The sequence below is a fragment of the Vulpes lagopus genome, chromosome 6, assembly GCF_018345385.1.
Source record: "Vulpes lagopus strain Blue_001 chromosome 6, ASM1834538v1, whole genome shotgun sequence".
Lineage (NCBI taxonomy): Eukaryota > Metazoa > Chordata > Mammalia > Carnivora > Canidae > Vulpes > Vulpes lagopus.
In genome coordinates this window covers 34,783,187-34,800,939 of record NC_054829.1, presented here as the reverse complement: position 1 = coordinate 34,800,939, position 17,753 = coordinate 34,783,187, and the positions used below count along the sequence as shown (strand labels likewise).

The window sequence follows — 17,753 nt, the reverse complement described above, 5'->3', positions numbered from 1 at the left end:
GCATAAAAGGCAAGATCTTGGCACCATGCCTCACACATACCAAAGAAAGTAAAACAAAAACAAAGACATACTCTCCTCTCCTCTTTATCACCTAGGAGCAGCTGTGTGTTCCTCTCACTAACCCACCTGATGACATTCTGAGCAGCAGGTGGCCGAGGTGGGGGGCAACCCCCAAAGATCTGCTACATCCTATGCTCAAAGGATAAAGATATACTGAAGAGAAATAAATCAGAAAAGCTGAAATGCTTAGCAAAAATCTCAGAATACTAACCAAAGGAAAAACGTCAGGCTTTAGGAGGCATATGTAGTAGTCACTTATTTGTTTTTTAAGATTTTATTTATTGACTCATGAGAAATGCAGAGAAAGAGGCAGAGACACAGACAGAGGGAGAAGCAGGCTCCATGCAGGGAGCCCGATGCGGGACTCGATCCCAGGACACCTGGATCACACCCTGGGCCGAAGGCAGGTGCTAAACCACTGAGCCACCCAGGCTTCCCTGCTTATTTGTTTTAAGGAAAGGGACATCTAGCAATGACCCATCCTTTATCACCACCTCCTATGCCAGCACCAAGAGAACAGGCTGGTGAGAAGTGCCCATGATATGAAACCAGGAGGCTGACATTCACAATGCTTTGTGTCCACGTTCTCAATCAACAAAGAAGGACCTGTCTTGCCTCTTCGGTATCCTTGTGTGTCCTTCTGTGCCTCTGCCTTCCACCCACCCACTTCACGAGAACTCTCCCAAAAACTCAGAGTGAACCAGGGCTTGAATTGATGTGTTAATCATCTTACTATCAAAGAGGATCACCTGGTTCTACATCTCTATTTGTTTCATTGAACAAAAAGTTTGATCCTTTTTAACCCTTAAAATTGTTCTGATAAATAGACCTATTCCTAATTTTAAATATTTTTTAAAGACTATCTGCAGATTGACCCCAAATCTATCCTAGATTTGGTACCCTTTAATTCTATCCAACGGACGACTTACTCAGTTTCTTCAGATTTCTGGGTGACAAGATGGCCGGTTCCACTACTCTTAATTTGGATATGTTGTTAACTACGCTTGTATAACACCTCTGGGTTCTAAAACACGTTAGCAAACACTGTAACAGGTTGTCAAATGCAATGTTTTCTGTCATCTCTGAGTTTTAGGAGCCCCCTTGAAGGCTGAATATAATAAAGTAATTCCAAAAACCCCCCATATGTGTGGTGGAAGAGAGAAGGTCCTGAGAGAGAAATTAAAATGGTGATGTCTTTTCCCTATCTCTCCCTATAGCAAGGATGATGTTCTTCAGTTACTCAAGCCTAGCAAGGACCAGACCTGATTGGCTATTTCAGTGTATATCCCTACTATAGACCAAAAGCATGTATCTAGTTCACTTTGACACTTTTACTATTTAGAAGTCACTGGCATGTACCAGAAACTAAATAAATATTTACTGAATTAAAATTTAATTGGATAATAAAGTGAATATTCATTCCATGTTATATGCACTATTAGAAGAGATAAGTAACCCAGAAGTTTGCAGCTCTTTAAAACATAACTAGGGGATCCCTGGGTGGCTCAGCGGTTTGGCATCTGCCTTTGGTCCAAGGCGCGATCCTGGAGTCCTGGGATCAAGTCCCACATCGGGCTCCCTGCATGGAGCCTGCTTCTCCCTCTGCCTGTGTCTCTGCCTCTGTGTGTGTGTGTGTGTGTCTATCATGAATAAATAAATAAAATCTTTTAAAAAAATAAAATAAAATAAAAAAATAAAACATAACTACGTACACCTGAAATATTGTAGGTCAACTGTACCTCAATAAAAAAAAAATATCCCATTAAAAGTGGGCTATTTCAACAAATACTTCCCCAAAGAAGATATACAGATCACAAACAAGCATATGAAAAAATGCACCTCATTAGTCATTAGGAAAACACCAATAAACCACAATAATATACCATCACACACCTGTTAGAATGATGAAGATTCTGCATCCTAGAAAACACCTCAGTTCCAAGCAAATCTAAATGGTTGGTCACCCTAAATTACATTTATGTAAAATTTTATAAAATGCAAACTAATTTACAGTGACAGAAATTATATTGGAGGTTGCACGGGATTGGACGAGGAGGAAGTGAAAAAGGTGGAAATTATAAAGAGGCACAAGGAAACTTTTGAGTGTGACAGATATGTTCACTCTCTGGATTGTGGTGATGCTTTCAGGGGCAACATATACAAATGTCCAAAGGCAGGGCACCTGGGTGGCTCAGTGGTTGAGTGCCTTTGGCTCCGGGTCATGATCCTAGGGTCCTGGGATCAAGTCCTGCATCAGGCTCTCCCCACAGGGAGCCTGCTTCTCCCTCTGTGTCTACCTCTCTCTACCTCTCTCTCTGTGTCTCTCATGAATAAAACAAAATCTTTTATATATATGTATTATATATATATTATGTCTCTACCTCTACCTCTATGTCTCTACCTCTCTGTGTCTTTCATGAATAAAACAAAATCTTTTATATATATGTATTATATATATTTATAATATATATGTCTAAGGCATAAAATTATATGCTTTAAACAGGAACAATTTATTGTATATTAATTATGCCTCACAGTTCTGTTAAAAACACTGTCATGGCTGTAAAAAAAAAAAAAAAAGTTCTACACACATACATACATATAACTACTAACAAAGCCTGGCCTGGCCACCTAACATGTTGATACCAGTGCAGACCTAAAAGATGACATAATCTCAACCTGAGCTCATTACTTACACAGGAAAACGAAGCCAACCTACTGCGGGAACTGCGTCTGATAGCCCAACACTTGACTAGCAGAGCTAGAGAAGCTAATAGCAAGTAGCAGCCTCAGAGACTCCACTCTCATGATATGAGACAGAACATCCACAGCCTTTTGACTTTAAGAAACCTGCTCTAAAGCCTCCGCCCTGTGCTGGGTATGGTTCCTGCTGGGGAGTATGTCTTTTCCACTCATGCTGCAATCCTTGTTCTCTTCATCTTTCTTTTTCTATTTTGTATTCATTATATTATCTGCAGATTTGTCAAGGTATAACTTACAATAATCTGCACATATTTAATGTGTATGATTTGATTCATTTTGATTTGTATTTGTGTATACACACACACACACACACACACACCAGTAAAACCATAACTGCAATCAAGATAATGAACACATTCATCACCCCAGAAGTTCCCTTCATTTCCCTTAGTAATCTATCCCTCCATCTCTCCCAACCCCCATCCCATCCTCTGACAACTACAAATCTGTTACTACTAGAGAAGTTTGCTTTTTCCAAAATTTTATATACATTAGATCTTATAGTATGTATGCTTTTTTGTGTTCTTTCATTCAGTACCATTAAGATTCATGTTACACATATCTATCAGTAGTTCAATGCTTTTTATGGCTAAGCAGTATTCTGCTCTATGGATATATCACACTTCGTTTGTCCTCTCACCGGTTGGTGATCATTTGGGTTGTTACCAGTTTGGGGTTATTACAAATAGAGTTACTATGAATATTTGTGTACAAGTTTTTATATGAACATATGCCTTCGTCTCTCTTCAGTAAATACCAAAAAGTAGAATTAATGGGTCACCTGGTAGGTATATGCTTAACTCTTTAAGAAAATGTTAATCAGGTTTTCCAAGTAATTGCACCAAAAAAAAAAAAAAATTAAGTAGTACCACTTTGTATCTCTGCCCCCCACCCCAGTAGCATATGAGTGTTCTCATTCCACATTCTCCTAAACCCTTGATATGATCAGTCTTTTTAATTTTAGCCAATCTACTGGAGTGGTTTATCATTGTGTTTTAATTTATATTTCTCTGATGAATAATTTTAGCATCATTTCATGTAATTACTTGCCATCCCTATATCTTCTTTGTCCATACATCCATTCAATTATTTGCCATTTTAGCTCAAGCACCATTGAGTGAAAAGATCATTCTTTCCCCACTAACTTGACACTTTGTTAAAAATTGCTTGTTGTATATTTCTGGACTCTATCCTGTTTCAGTGATCTATATGTCAATCCATGTTTCTTTTATTACTATGGTTTTCAACTAAATCTTGAAGTCCAGTAGTATACGTCCTCCAATTTCGTTCTTTTTTTCAAAGTTGTTTTGACTGTTCTAGGTTCATTATATTTCCTATGAATTTAAGGATCTGTTTGTCGATTTCTACTCAAAAAAGCCCGAGAGTTTTTATGAGTGGGATCAAATTAAATCTGAATGTCATTTTGAAAAAAAAAAAAAAATGAATGTCATTTTGAGGGAGGACTGACATCTTAACAATACCGAATCTTCTAGCTCATTAACATATCTCTCCATTTATTTAGAATTTCTTTAATTTCTCTCAGCAATGTTTTGAGTTTTCAGTCTCACACCTTTTGTCAAATTTATCATTAATTTTTATAAGTTTTTTTTAAGTTTTATAAGTTTTAATGTTATTGTAAATAGTACTGATATTAATTTCAATTATCATTTGTTCATTGCTACCATGTAGGAATACAATTGACTTTTATACATTGACCATTTATCCTACAACCTTACTAAACTCATTTTTTGTAGACTCCTTGGGATTATCTACATCAATTAGCATGTTTTAAAATAGAGTTTTACTTCTACCTTTTAATCTAGATGTCTGTTATCTCTTGTCTTGCCTTATTGGCAGAACTTACAGGGCAGAACTTCTGGTAAAATGTTGAATAGAATTAATGAGAATGAACATACTTGCCTTGTTCCTTATTAAGTATAGTATTTGCTGTAGGTTTTTAATAAATATCCCTTATCAGGCTGAAGGAGTTTCCCTGTATTTATAGTTTGTTTAGAGTTCTTGGCAGGAAGAAGTGTAAGGTTTTGTCAAATGCTTTCTTGGCATGTATTGAGGTAAAATTTTTTTTTCATTATTATTCTGTTAATATGAATTACATTGCTTGATTTTCAAATGAGTTTTTTATCTTTTTAATATCTTTTCAATTTTATTTAAATTCAATTAACATATAATGTATTATTGGTTTCAGAGGTAGAGGTTCATCAGTCTTATATAACACCCAGTGCTCATTACATCACACGACCTCCTTAACGTTCATCACCCAGTTACCCCATCCCCCGATTCTCCTCCCCTCCAGCAATCTCTAGTTTATTTCTTATAATTAAGAGTCTCTTGTGGTTTGTCTCCCTCTCTGATTTTGTCTTATTTTTTTCCTCCCTTCCCCTATGATCCTCTGTTTTGTTTCTTAAATTCCATATACAAGTGAGATCAAATAATTGTCTTTCTCTGATTGACTTATTTTACTTAGCATAATATCCTCTAATTCCAACCATGTCATTGAAAATGGCAAGATTTCTCTCTTTTTTGATGGCTGAGTAGTATTCCATTGTGTGTGTGTGTGTGTGCCCATTGTGTGTATGTGAAAAAATATATATATATATATGTATCATATCTTCTTTGTCCACCCATCTATCATTGTACATCTGGGCTCTTTTCATAGTTTGGCTATGTGGATATTGCTACCATAAACATTGGGGTGCAGTGCCCCTTCAGATCACTACACTTGTGTCTTTGCAGTGATTTTAAAATGCTAAAGAAATCTTCTATGCCTGGAAAAATTCCACTTGTTCATAATATATTCTTTGGATTATATTTGCTAACTTTTTTAGAGATGCAAAAAATCTATTACAAAATTTAGCATCTTTGTGCATGAGAGATATTGGTCTGTTGTCTTCTTTTCTTCCAATATACTGATCTAGATTTCATATCAGTGTAATGCTGGCCCCATAGAATGAATTAAAAGGTATTCTCTGCTCCTCGATTTTTTTTGCAAAAGTATATGTAAATGTCATGGAGGTTAAATAATATGCTACTAAGCAATGAATGCATCAACCATGAAAACAAAGAAGGCACCCCTGGGTGGTTCAGTCAATTAAGTGCCTGCCTTCAGCTCAGGTCACATTCCCAGGGTCCTGGGATGGAGCCCTGCATCAGGCTTCCTGCTCAGTGAGGTGCCTGCTTCTCCCTCTCCCTTTGCCTGTCACTCCCCTTGCTTGTATTCAATCTCTCTGTCAAATAAATAAAATCTTTTTTAAAAAAATGTACATGGGGATCCCTGGGTGGCGCAGCGGTTTAGCGCCTGCCTTTGGCCCAGGGCGCGATCCTGGAGACCCGGGATCGAGTCCCACGTCGGGCTCCCGATGCATGGAGCCTGCTTCTCCCTCTGCCTGTGTCTCTGTCTCTCTCTCTCTCTCACTGTGTGCCTATCATAAATAAATAAAAATTTTAAAAAAATGTACATGGATACACATGAAAATGAACCCACAATGATCCAAAATCTTTGGGATGCAGCAAAAACAATTCTAAATGGAAAATTTATAGCAATACAGGCATACCTCAAGAAACAAGAAAAAACTCAAAGAAACAACCTAACCTCACACCTAAAGGAACTAGGGAAAAAAACAACAAACATAGCCCAAAATCAGCAGGATGGAAATCAAGATTAGAGCAGAAATAAATGATAGAAACTAAGAACAAAACAAATAGATCAAATCAATGAAACCAGGAGCTGATTCTTTGAAAAAACAAAACAAAACTGATAAATCTCTAGGCAGACTCATCAAAAAAAGACAGAGAGAGAGGACTTAAATAACCAAAATCACAAATGAAAGAGAAGAAATAACTAACATCACAGAAATACAAACATTATAAGAGGATATTATGAAAAATTATATGCCAACAAATTAGATAACCTGGAAGAAATGGATAAATTCCTAGAAACATATGATCTACCAAAACCGAAGCAAGAAGAAATGGAAAATTTGAAGACTGATTATCAGCAATGAAATTTAATAATTCAGACACTCCCAAAACCCAAAAGTCGAGGACCAGACAGCTTCACAGCCAAATTCTACCAAACATTTAATACCAAAAGATCTATGCTTCTCAAACTATTCCAAGAAAATAGAAGAGGGAGAAAACTTCCAAATTCATTCTATAAGCATTATCCTGATACCAAAACTAGGTAAAGACTCTGCAAAAAAAACAGAACTGTAGGCCAATATCTCAGATGAACATAAATGCAAAAATCCTCAACAAAATACCAGCAAACTGAGTCCAATAATATATTTTAAAAAATCACTCACAAAATCAAAGGGGATTTATTCCCGGGATGCAAGGTGGTTCGATATTCACAAAACGATCAACATGATCCATCCCATCAAATGGTAGCATTCTCCCAGAAAAGCCATCTGGGAATTTTCTGAGCCTGGAGTTTTCTTCATGGTAAGGTTTTTAACTGCAAATTCAATTTCCGTAATATGGCTATTCAGGATCTTCAAATTTCTTGAGTTAACTTCAATAATTTGTGTCTTTTAAGGAAATTTTCCATTTCATCTAAGTATTCAAATGTACTGGCATAGTCATTCATAACATGACCTCATTATTCTTTTTAATATATGCAGAATAGTAATGTAACCTCCCTCACTCCTGATATTGGTAATTTGTGCCTTCTTTCATTTATTCTGACCAGTGTGCCTAGAGGCTTATCAATGTTATTGCTTTCAAAAAATCAGCTTTTGGTTTCCTTGATTTTTATTGTTTTCCTTTTTTCTATTCCAGTGATTTCCACTTGAATCTTTACCATTTCTTTTCTTCTGCTTACTTGGAGTTTCATTTGCTCTTCCTTTCCTAGTTTTTTTTAAGGTTGGAAGCTAAGGTCATTAATTTCAGACCTTGCTTTTATTTTAATATGGGCCTTGAGTACTATAAATTTCCCTCAAACTACTGCTTTAGTTATAACTCACAAATTTTGCTATAATGTGCTTCCATTTTAAGTTAGTTCAAAATTTTTTTAATATTGCTTTTGATTTTTCTCTGTGATCCATCGGTTATAAAGATGTACATTTTCTGGTTTCCAAATGTTTGGGAAATTTCCAAGGTCTTTTTATTATTGGTTTCTAATTTAATTCCACTGTATCAAAGAAAATATTTTGTTTTGTTGTTTTAAAGATTGTATTTATTTATGAGAGACACGGAGAGAGAGGCAGAGACATAGGCAGAAGGAGAAGCAGGCTCGTTGCAAGGAGCCCCATGTGGGACTCGATCCTGGATCCTGGATCATGCCCTGAGCCAAAGGCAGAAACTCAACTGCTGAGCCACTCAGGCATCCCAAAGAAAATATTTTGTATGACACAAATCCTTTTTAATGTATTCAGACTTGTTTCAGGATTTTTATGCCTTCTTGACAAATTTACCCACTTATTTTTATGAAAGAAACTTTTTTAATCCCTAGAAATACTCTTTGCTCTAAAATTTACATTTTCTGGGGCACCTGCCTCAGTCGGTAGGGCATGCGGCTTTAGATCTCATGGTCTTGAGTTCAAGCCTCACATTGGGGGTGAGGATATTACCTAAATAAATAACTTAGATATCTTTTAAATTTACATTTTCTAATATAGCCTCCCCAGCTTTATTTTGATTAGTCTTAGCATGATACATTTTTTTCTATTCTTTTACATCTTTATTTTTAACTGGGTTTCTTGACAGCAGCAAATAATTGCATCCTGTTCATTCAATCTTTTCCTTTTAATTGAGTTATTCACCACACTTACATTTAATATAATTATTGATGGGATTGAGTTTAAATGTACCATCTTGTTAAGTATTTTCTATTTGTCCTATCTATACCTTGCTTTATTTTTCCTTTTTTCTTTGTTAACTTTTGTATTATTTTTTATGATCCCATTTTATCTTCTTTCTTGGTATTTTAACTCTTGTTATTTTATTGGATGCACTTGGTTTTATGATATACATATTTAACTTATTGCAGTGTATCTTCAAGTAATACATAGCACTTCAGGTACAAAATGAGGATAAAATACTTCCATTTGTCCTCTCCCAGCCTGTGTGGTCTTGTCATATGTTTTACTTCTACATAAACCCGCGATATATTATTTTTGCTTTAAACATTAGATTACCCTTTAGTTTTAAATAATAAGAAAAAATTCATTTTTCTTCATTCATATTTACCCACATTGTTACCATTTGTAGGTCCTCTTTATTCCTTTGTGCAGATCCATGTCTCCATCCAATCTCATTTTCCTCCTACTTGAAAAACTTCCATTAATGTTTCTTACAGTATGGGTCTGCTAGTGGTGAATTCTTTCAGTTTTTGTATATCTGAAAATATTTATATTTTGCCTTCATTTTTGAAAGACATTTTCATTGTGTAAAGAATTCCTCATGGTTCTTTCTAAAAGTACTTTAAAGATGCTGTCCCCTTGTCTCCTTGACTTCCATCAGAACAGAAATTTGCTGTCATCCTCGTCTTTGTTCCTTGTATATAATATCTTTATTCTCTGGCTGCTTTTAAGATTTTTCTCTTTATCATTGGCTTTAAGCAACTTGATTGTGATGTGCTTTGATGTGGTTCCTTCATGTTTCTTGTACTTGGGATTCATCAAGCTTCTTGGATCTGTGTGTTTACAGTTTTCATTAAATTTGGAATATTTGCAAACATCGTTTCTTCAAGTATTTTTCTACACCCCATTCCCATTAGAGATTCCAAATTCATGTATATTAACAACTATAGTTGTCCCCCTGCTCACTAGTGCTCTGTTCACTTTTTTTTTTTTTTTTAAATCTTTATTTATTTATGATAGTCACAGAGAGAGAGAGAGAGAGAGAGAGGCAGAGACACAGGCAGAGGGAGAAGCAGGCCCCATGCACCGGGAGCCTGATGTGGGATTCGATCCCGGGTCTCCAGGATCGCGCCCTGGGCCAAAGGCAGGCGCCAAACCGCTGCGCCACCCAGGGATCCCTCTGTTCACTTTTTAAACATTTTTTTTCCATTCTGATAGGTTTTATTGCTATGACTTCACATCCACCAATCTGTTCTTCTGCTACGTATAATTAGATTCTACAAGCGCTGGACAACACTTACTCCATCCTTGGCCCTTCATCTTGTTCACGCCTGCACAATGACCTCCCCGCCCTGGGGCTACATTTTCCAGGCCCCATGGAGGCTGATGTATGTCCTAACTGTTATCAGGAAGGCTGGCTCTGATTGCCCCTAAAGTGGAGCACAGAAGGCACGACTTTAGATAATTAGTAGACACCCTCTGGCACATAGATGGTGCCACTTGAGAAAACTCCCTGTGACCTTACCACCCTATCTCTCTATAAAAACTGGGGAGTAAGGTCCAGATTTAGTGGATAATAGGAGAGAGTAGCTGTGTACTGTCTAGATTGTCCATCTGCCCAATTCCTCAATCAGTAAATTACCCTAGATAAAACTGTGTCAACAGTATGGTTTGCATTGTTTGTTGGTCTCAAAGTACTTTCTCAGTCTGGAGGATATTTTACAGTCCCTCTTCCACCTTATAACACAGATGTAAATCCCATGGAGACATAATTTTCACATTCAGAAGTTTTTATGCATGTTTCATTTTTTCCATGTCTCCACTAAATCTGTTCATGCTTTCCTCTACATCTTAGGCTTCTGGAAAATAGTCATAGTAATTATTGTTACTATTGTTTTAATGTCCTTGTCTACTAATTCTATCATCTGTATCATTTGGGGGTCTTTTCTGATTTATTGGTTTTTCTCCTCATTAGAAGGTCATGTTTTCTGCTTCTCTGCATGCTTGCTAACTTTTGATGGGTTATCAGACATTGCAAGTTTTACCTGATTGGGTACTGGATATTCTTGTATTCTTTTAAATATTCTTGAACTTTGTTCCACGATGCAGTTAAGTTACTTTACAATGAGTTTGATCCTTCAGGCATGCTTTTAAGTCATAAAGACCAGTGCAGCCTTTAGTCTAGGGCTAAGTTTGCCTCACTACTAATGCAATACCTTTTTGGGCACTATATCTGATGTCCAATATATTACAAGGTTTTTCCTCTGGCTGGTGAGAACATGAACTATTCTTGGCCCTGAGTGAATGCTAGGGATTATCCTGCCTGCTTCTTTCTGATGGCTCTTTCTCTGTCCTTGGGTAAGTATCCTCACAAGCATGAGATTAGTGCTCAGCTGGACTTGAAGGGCATCTGCTACAGATCCACCAAGCCTCTGCATCCAGCTCTTCCCTCACCAGCTGTCTCCTCCCCTGCAAATCCCAGCTGCGGTGGCCTCCCCAAATTCACAACTCTGTCTTCCCAGTGCAAGGAGGCCAATGGGATCTACTCTCCCTATGGAACCTGGAAGTTGGCTCTACATAGGAAACTGGGTGATCAAAGGCTTCATTCTGTTCGTGTCCCTTCTCTTGGGGATCACTGTCATGTGTGGTTTGTTGTCCAATGTCTATTCTGTACATTCTCTAGGGTTTTTCTTTGTTTTTCTTTAATTTAAGGTGGGAACATAGATTCTGTCCTTATTTTTAATGTAACACTACAAATAATCCAGAACAAAAACAACAAAGCCTACACTTTCAAATGCTTAAAATCCAGCACAGATAAGGCCCCTCTCCTGACAGTGGAAATTTTCCAGTAGAAACAGAATCCCATTTTCCTAAACCCATTTGACAACTGTTATGACTACTGAGCGAGAAAGGAACTTTGTTAAAAGAAGATTTCCTAAATGTAGATTTACTGTAAACAAATTCTACTCCAATTACCACCACAAGTGGTAATTACATCACGTGCCTGACTCACCCTCTGTAATTCTCTTCACATGGCAGTCCTGTCAGATGCTGCAGGAGGAATGCCGTAGCCTAGTGTTTTCTATTTGCACAGATGATGCTTCTAGCTTTCACAACAACACAATATGATGTCTCGGAGGCTAAACTGACGGTAAGGAGCCTTGCCAAACAGAAGGCTTTATGCTGCAGAGTGTTGTAACAAGAAGCAAATGGCTTTCCAAGGAGCCCTTTGCTGCACAGAAAAGAGTTATAAATTATTTCTGAAAGTAAGAGAAGCCCAGTAATCTCTTGTTTGATGATCCTCCTGTGCCAAGATGGGAATGTACTTTTCATGCAAATCCTCCCTTTAACAAAGACAGAAAAGGCAGCACACCTGTGAGGTAAGGTCTATAGGTGGGTTCAAAGAGATCAGGAAAAGTTGGTTTTCTTCCATGATGAATTTCAAATGTCTCAGCAGGATATTTTCTATATGCACATCACCTCAATTGCTGATGTAAGCTGGGCCCTCATGATACGTTGTAAAAGGTGAATGGTAACAAATGTGAAGAAGGTACCAGAAGCCCCAGAGCATTTAGGAGGCTTCTTTGGCTTTCCCTACAATTTTCATTTGTCCAACAATTGACCATTGTTCTAGTCACAAATTGTTTTCCCCGAGCTGCAGTTGAGAGTGCATTGGGTGCAAAGAAAATATCCCGCCAGGCAGGTAGAGCCAGAGTAAAACCCAAGTGGGCAGTACCCAAAGGGTGTCTACAGGGTCTCTGTACCTCACATGACCCTCAGATTCCTTCTTTGTTCCCCTTTTCCCCCTCCCTCAAGACTTAGCCCAGATCCAGCCCATCTATCTCCATGCTCTATATGAAGCTTTTCAAAGTATGGTCTGTTAACAGTCCACAGAGATAAGCAGAAATTGAGGTTAAGCATGGGGAAACTCTTGTAGCAATCGACAGTAATTGTAAATCAATTTTATCTAATAATAAGAAAATTGGACCTATATTTTACACTTTTACTCCATTTTTTCTAGTAATTTATTTTTATTATATTTTACGAAAGTAACTGTCTGTAAAAATATGGAAGTTAAAAAAAAGAAAAAGAACCTGATCTCTCACCACAGACAGCTTGAGAAGCACTGCCCTGTATATTTCCCTTTCCCCTTCACCAAATCCAGTGCCAATGTCCAAGAGTATATAGGGGTGTTCAACATACAGAAAAGCATAGGCTACTGAAGGAGAGGTCAGCTGGCCCCAGAACATAGCCACAGGTTCTACACTGAGTTTTGGCTTCAGGTACTGCTGCTTTGGCTGATTTAAAATAAAGTAGTATAATACGATCCCACAGATTCCTATCATTTCAAATATAGAAGTTCTTTTTTTTTTTAATTTTTATTTATTTATTATAGTCACACAGAGAGAGAGAGAGGCAGAGACACAGGCAGAGGGAGAAGCAGGCTCCATGTACCGGGAGCCTGACGTGGGATTCGATCCTGGGTCTCCAGAATCGCGCCCTGGGCCAAAGGCAGGCGCCAAACCACTGTGCCACCCAGGGATCCCAAATATAGAAGTTCTAAGGTCAGATAAGATCCAGGGAGTAAAGCCCCATATGATGCCCAAATGAAGTGAGCTGTAAGTCATCAGTTGAGGATTAAAATTTGCATATACATATAATTTCGGAAAGAGATAAACCAACAAGAGTAAATAGCTAAGCAAAGCAATCGACACCGGGGATAGCAGCTGGGCCAAATACCAGGTCAGTAAACTGAACAGTATGAACACTACATAGAAACCTAGAAATGTGTACGAAGTAGCACCATCATTTTTACTGCAGCAATGTTTATAATGGCAAAAATAAATAAGTAAATAAATAAATAAATAAAAGCTGTAATTAAGTAAAGGTCCATCAATAAAGAAACAGTTGAACACCTTAGACAATGTCCTCATTCAAGATTGAGTTAGATCTCTCCTAGTTGACCTGGAAGAATTTTACAGCACTCTGAAAAGTAAAAAAAGCAGGACACAGAGAAGTATTCGTATATATGTGTCCCAATTTTTTTTAAATGGGGAGGGGGAGTTCATCTTTGTGGATATTGAAGGTGAGGTATTATTTTAAAAGATTATTAGAGAATAGAAGAAGGTATGAAGTCTATCTTCCAGCAAGATGAGTTATTTGGTATTGGGGTGGAAGAATCAAGCAAATAATTAGATCACAGCAAGCCTCTTTCAAAGTCTTTAAATTTTTAACATAAGATGCTATGCTGTTGATGAAAAATTATACATATAAGCCTGTGTATAAATGGCTAGCTCTCTCTATATATGTGTGTGTGTATCTGTCTACCTACCTACCTACCCATCTCTATCTACCTGCCTCCATCAAACAAGAGCTGTCTATCTACAGAGAGCTGTTAAAGATCAGTCACCAGTGTTATAATGGTTATCTTGCCCAGGCACGGGGGAGATTCCTGTGATTTTTTTCTTCCTTTTATGTTTTTCTCTTCTTTGAATGTTGACAATAACCAGGTATTGCTTACATAATAAGAGCAGAGCAGCAATGCTACAACACCCACTTGTCTTTGACACCTCCCTCACTTCCCACCTCTAACCCCTATGTTAACAATGCAGGCCCTTCCTGCCTGGTCCTGCACACCAACTCAGTTCAGGCTCCCATTGTCCCTGACGACTCTGCTTGGGCCCTCAGGTCCCTGCCTGTCTCTCCCCTCTCCAGTCAATCTCCACATGAAAGCCAGAGTGATCTTTATGGAACACTTGTCCAGGCCACTCCACTGTCTGAACCTTTTCTAGGGCTGCTCAGTACCTCGAGGGGCAGTCCTTGGCCAAGGTGTGCAGTGTAATCTCTGGCTTGGCGCTGCCCTTCATGACTATGCACATCTCCCTCTACTCTTCTACCTCACAACCTGCAGCTCCTGGCCCCACCAGGTTGTTTGGGTTTTTTTTTTTTTAAGATTTTATTTATTTATTCATGAAAGAGAGAGAGGCAGAGACACAGAGGGAGAAGCAGGCTCTATGCAGGGAGCCCAATGTGGGACTTGATCCCAGGACTCCAGGATCATGCCCTAAGCCGAAGGCAGACACTCAACCACTGAGCCACCTAGGCGTCCCTCCACCAGGTGTTTTCATCCCTCCACACCTACTCCTTCCCTGTCCTGCTAATATGCCCAACCCTGAAGACACACTCAAACATTTTTTCTTTCTGCAACCACTACAAGTGTCTCTCCTGGTTTCCCAAAGTACTCTGTACATACTCTATTAGACAACCGATCATTTTAATGATTTGTCTTCTCTCTCTCCCTCCCTATGCTATGAGCTACTGAAAGGACTATATCTTCAACATCTTCACCAAATGAATAAATGAAATCAATGAATGAATGAATCCATAAAAGCAAAACAGTAGATATAAATGCAGGTCAATCATGTAAGATGCCTGTATAATGAACAAAGGCTGCAAAGTAAGTATTTTAAAGTTCAGGGTTTTTTTTTTCCAGCAAAGTGGCTTGAGCTGCTTTTTAAATTACTGCCAGTAATTCAGCCAGTGAATACTTTATATTCAAGTTACCAAAAGTTAACTACCCTATAAGTTTAAATCCCTATAAAATGAAACAGAGAAGTCAAAAAAGAAAGCCATTTTGCCCTCTTTCGATAAAATAAGTTCAATACTGTTCTTCACTCCATGCCAGTTCTAGAAACAGCAACTCTCCCCACTAAAACACAGCCCAGCTGTGTGGCTACTTACTGGAGTTGAGGAGGACCATGGCCTTGACACAGAGATACTCTTTGTGTTGGAGTTTTAACTCACGAAACCTTGAAGTTGTTGCCAAGAGCATGTCGAAGATTTCCAGAATTCCTTCTACGCATTTCCCCTCATCCCTACAAAAGTTCATTGGGAAATTTAAGAAATATGCAGCACTGGGCAACCATCAAAAGAAATAAGGAATATTTTCTTGTTAATTTCAAATTTCATCAGCACATCCTTTAACAAAATGGTAAAATAAAGTCCCTGCAGTGATATAAAATTACTAAAATCATTTTCATATAAAGAGGACAGGGGACTTTGTATAAATTCCAGAAGCAAACATTTGAATAAATACTATTTAGGAAAAAAATCTGCATTGGAAATACACTTTCCTTTTACCTGCTCACCAAATGTTTTCTTTAATGGAATACCATTTCTGTTGATTATTTTCTATCTAAATCATGTCAGCCAACCAGCCATAGTTATGACACATATTGCTAAACTGAGACATTCCATGTTCCCATCAGAAGACTCTGAAGTGCTAATGAGGAAAACAGAATGTTACCAAAGCAAATGCCCTAAGAAGAAACAATCCTTCACATTTAGGGTTTACTTCACTCTGTGGTGGTTATTTAGAAACTGGTGGGGCAACTAAGAGACGTTTAATGTAACTTGAAAAAAAGCTAGTATGACACACAAAGAAAGCACAATTAGAGAAGACAGATTAGAACCAGGAAAGGAAGGTAGGAATGGAGACATGAACATTTTTGACTTGCCAAAGATTATTTTTAAGCAAAAAATTTTAGACAAACTTTGAACCATATAATCAAAATTCTTTTGAACACTCACAGAAATGAAGTTTTATGCATACTTTTGAAGGAAATTACTTGAACTGTATTTAGAAAATACCAGCTTCAATTCACTCCAGCCAGACATAAATTATTCTGCTTCACTGCTTCCCAAAAAAACTTCTATTGTCATCAGTCCTAGTCACTGGAAGCCCCTGACAAGCTCTTAGATGATTTTGCCATGAAACTTTCATTTGCTTCTCAACACCTGCAGCACATGGTGAAGGGGAGCCTGGCAGCAGTGGGCGTCTGTGAGTTTCATGTTAAGTCTCCCCCGCAAACCCTGACGGGGATCTGAGATCTTCAGAGAACTGGCTATTCCTTCTTTTCCTTCCCCCAAACCCAAGCCAGGACATTTCCAGTGATGGTGTTGGCTGAAGAAAGCGTCTCTGTGGAATTCAAATGAACTGACACCAGGGGAACCAACAATGTTGGTGGAGCCTTTCCCGCTGGGTTCTATGTGAGGATAGCAGCTTGCCAAGATCCTGCATCCCACAGCATTCAAACCCCCAGACTCACCTACGCAAAGCTATAAGCAAGCAAACTCTGAATTCTAAACAAACACGATAACTTCTGCAACCACTTGAGGCTTCCTGAAAACGCACGGGTTAAGTGATAAGCACTAATGCCTCCTCGAAGTCACAGAGAAAAGCTACCTTGGAGAATCAGCCCTCAGCAAAGGGTGCCAAAATCTGTAGGAAACCTCCAAACCTCCCTAAGTCTCATCTTTCCCACCTCCTCTGCTCTGGACTCTCCCAGGCAGCCTGCGGCAAGTGCCCAGGAAGGACAATGCATTATCTGCACGTAGCAGATGCACAAGAACTACCTGTTTGCTGAATGCCCCTCATGCCACATAATTGAATGACTGTGCTTGGGAACAATTAATTATTGAAAATTCTAATTGTTGGGCTTGAGGACATTTGACACCAAGAAAGGCTGGTTCTAAAATTTCTCCGGGTAGGAGGGGTGACTGGCTGGCTCAATCTGTAGAGCATGTGACTCTTGATCTTGGGGTTGTAAGTTTGAGCTTCCCATTAGGTATAGAGATCACTTAAAAATAAAATCTTAGGGGATCCCTGGGTGGCGCAGCGGTTCGGCGCCTGCCTTTGGCCCAGGGCGCGATCCTGGAGACCCGGGATCAAATCCCACATCGGGCTCCTGGTGCATGGAGCCTGCTTCTCCCTCTGCCTATGTCTCTGCCTCTCTCTCTCTCTCTGTGACTATCATAAATAAATAATAAATAATAATAATAATAATAATAAAATAAATAAATAAAATAAAATCTTAGAATTTAATGGAATACCTCTGGGGTATTCCCAAAATAAAATATCTCTGGGGACAAAAAAAAAAAAAAAAAACCACCAAGTCGTGTACTGATTGTTTAACAGACTGGCTCTTTACTTTTCTGTGAGACTCAGTCAGAGGTGCGGTCATGAACATGTAGGTATACATGTACACGCATGCATGCACACACACGCCACTCCCCAAACAGTATAAGAGGATTCATCTGAAATCGATCCTA

The 17,753-nt window shown here is 38.4% G+C and overlaps 1 protein-coding gene across 4 annotated transcripts in view; it reads right to left on the bottom strand.

The window, feature by feature from the left end:
- ESR2 (estrogen receptor 2) overlaps positions 1 to 17,753 on the bottom strand; it is a 68,598-nt gene that overhangs the window by 10,842 nt on the left and 40,003 nt on the right. For 3 of the 4 annotated variants that reach the window (XM_041757617.1, XM_041757615.1, XM_041757616.1), the window contains exon 7: positions 15,384 to 15,517. In XM_041757617.1, the coding sequence (XP_041613551.1) occupies positions 15,384 to 15,517 (134 nt within the window). Of the gene's footprint in view, positions 1 to 9,005; positions 9,476 to 15,383; positions 15,518 to 17,753 lie in introns of those variants that run through there. The other variant, XM_041757618.1, reaches the window with a different exon arrangement.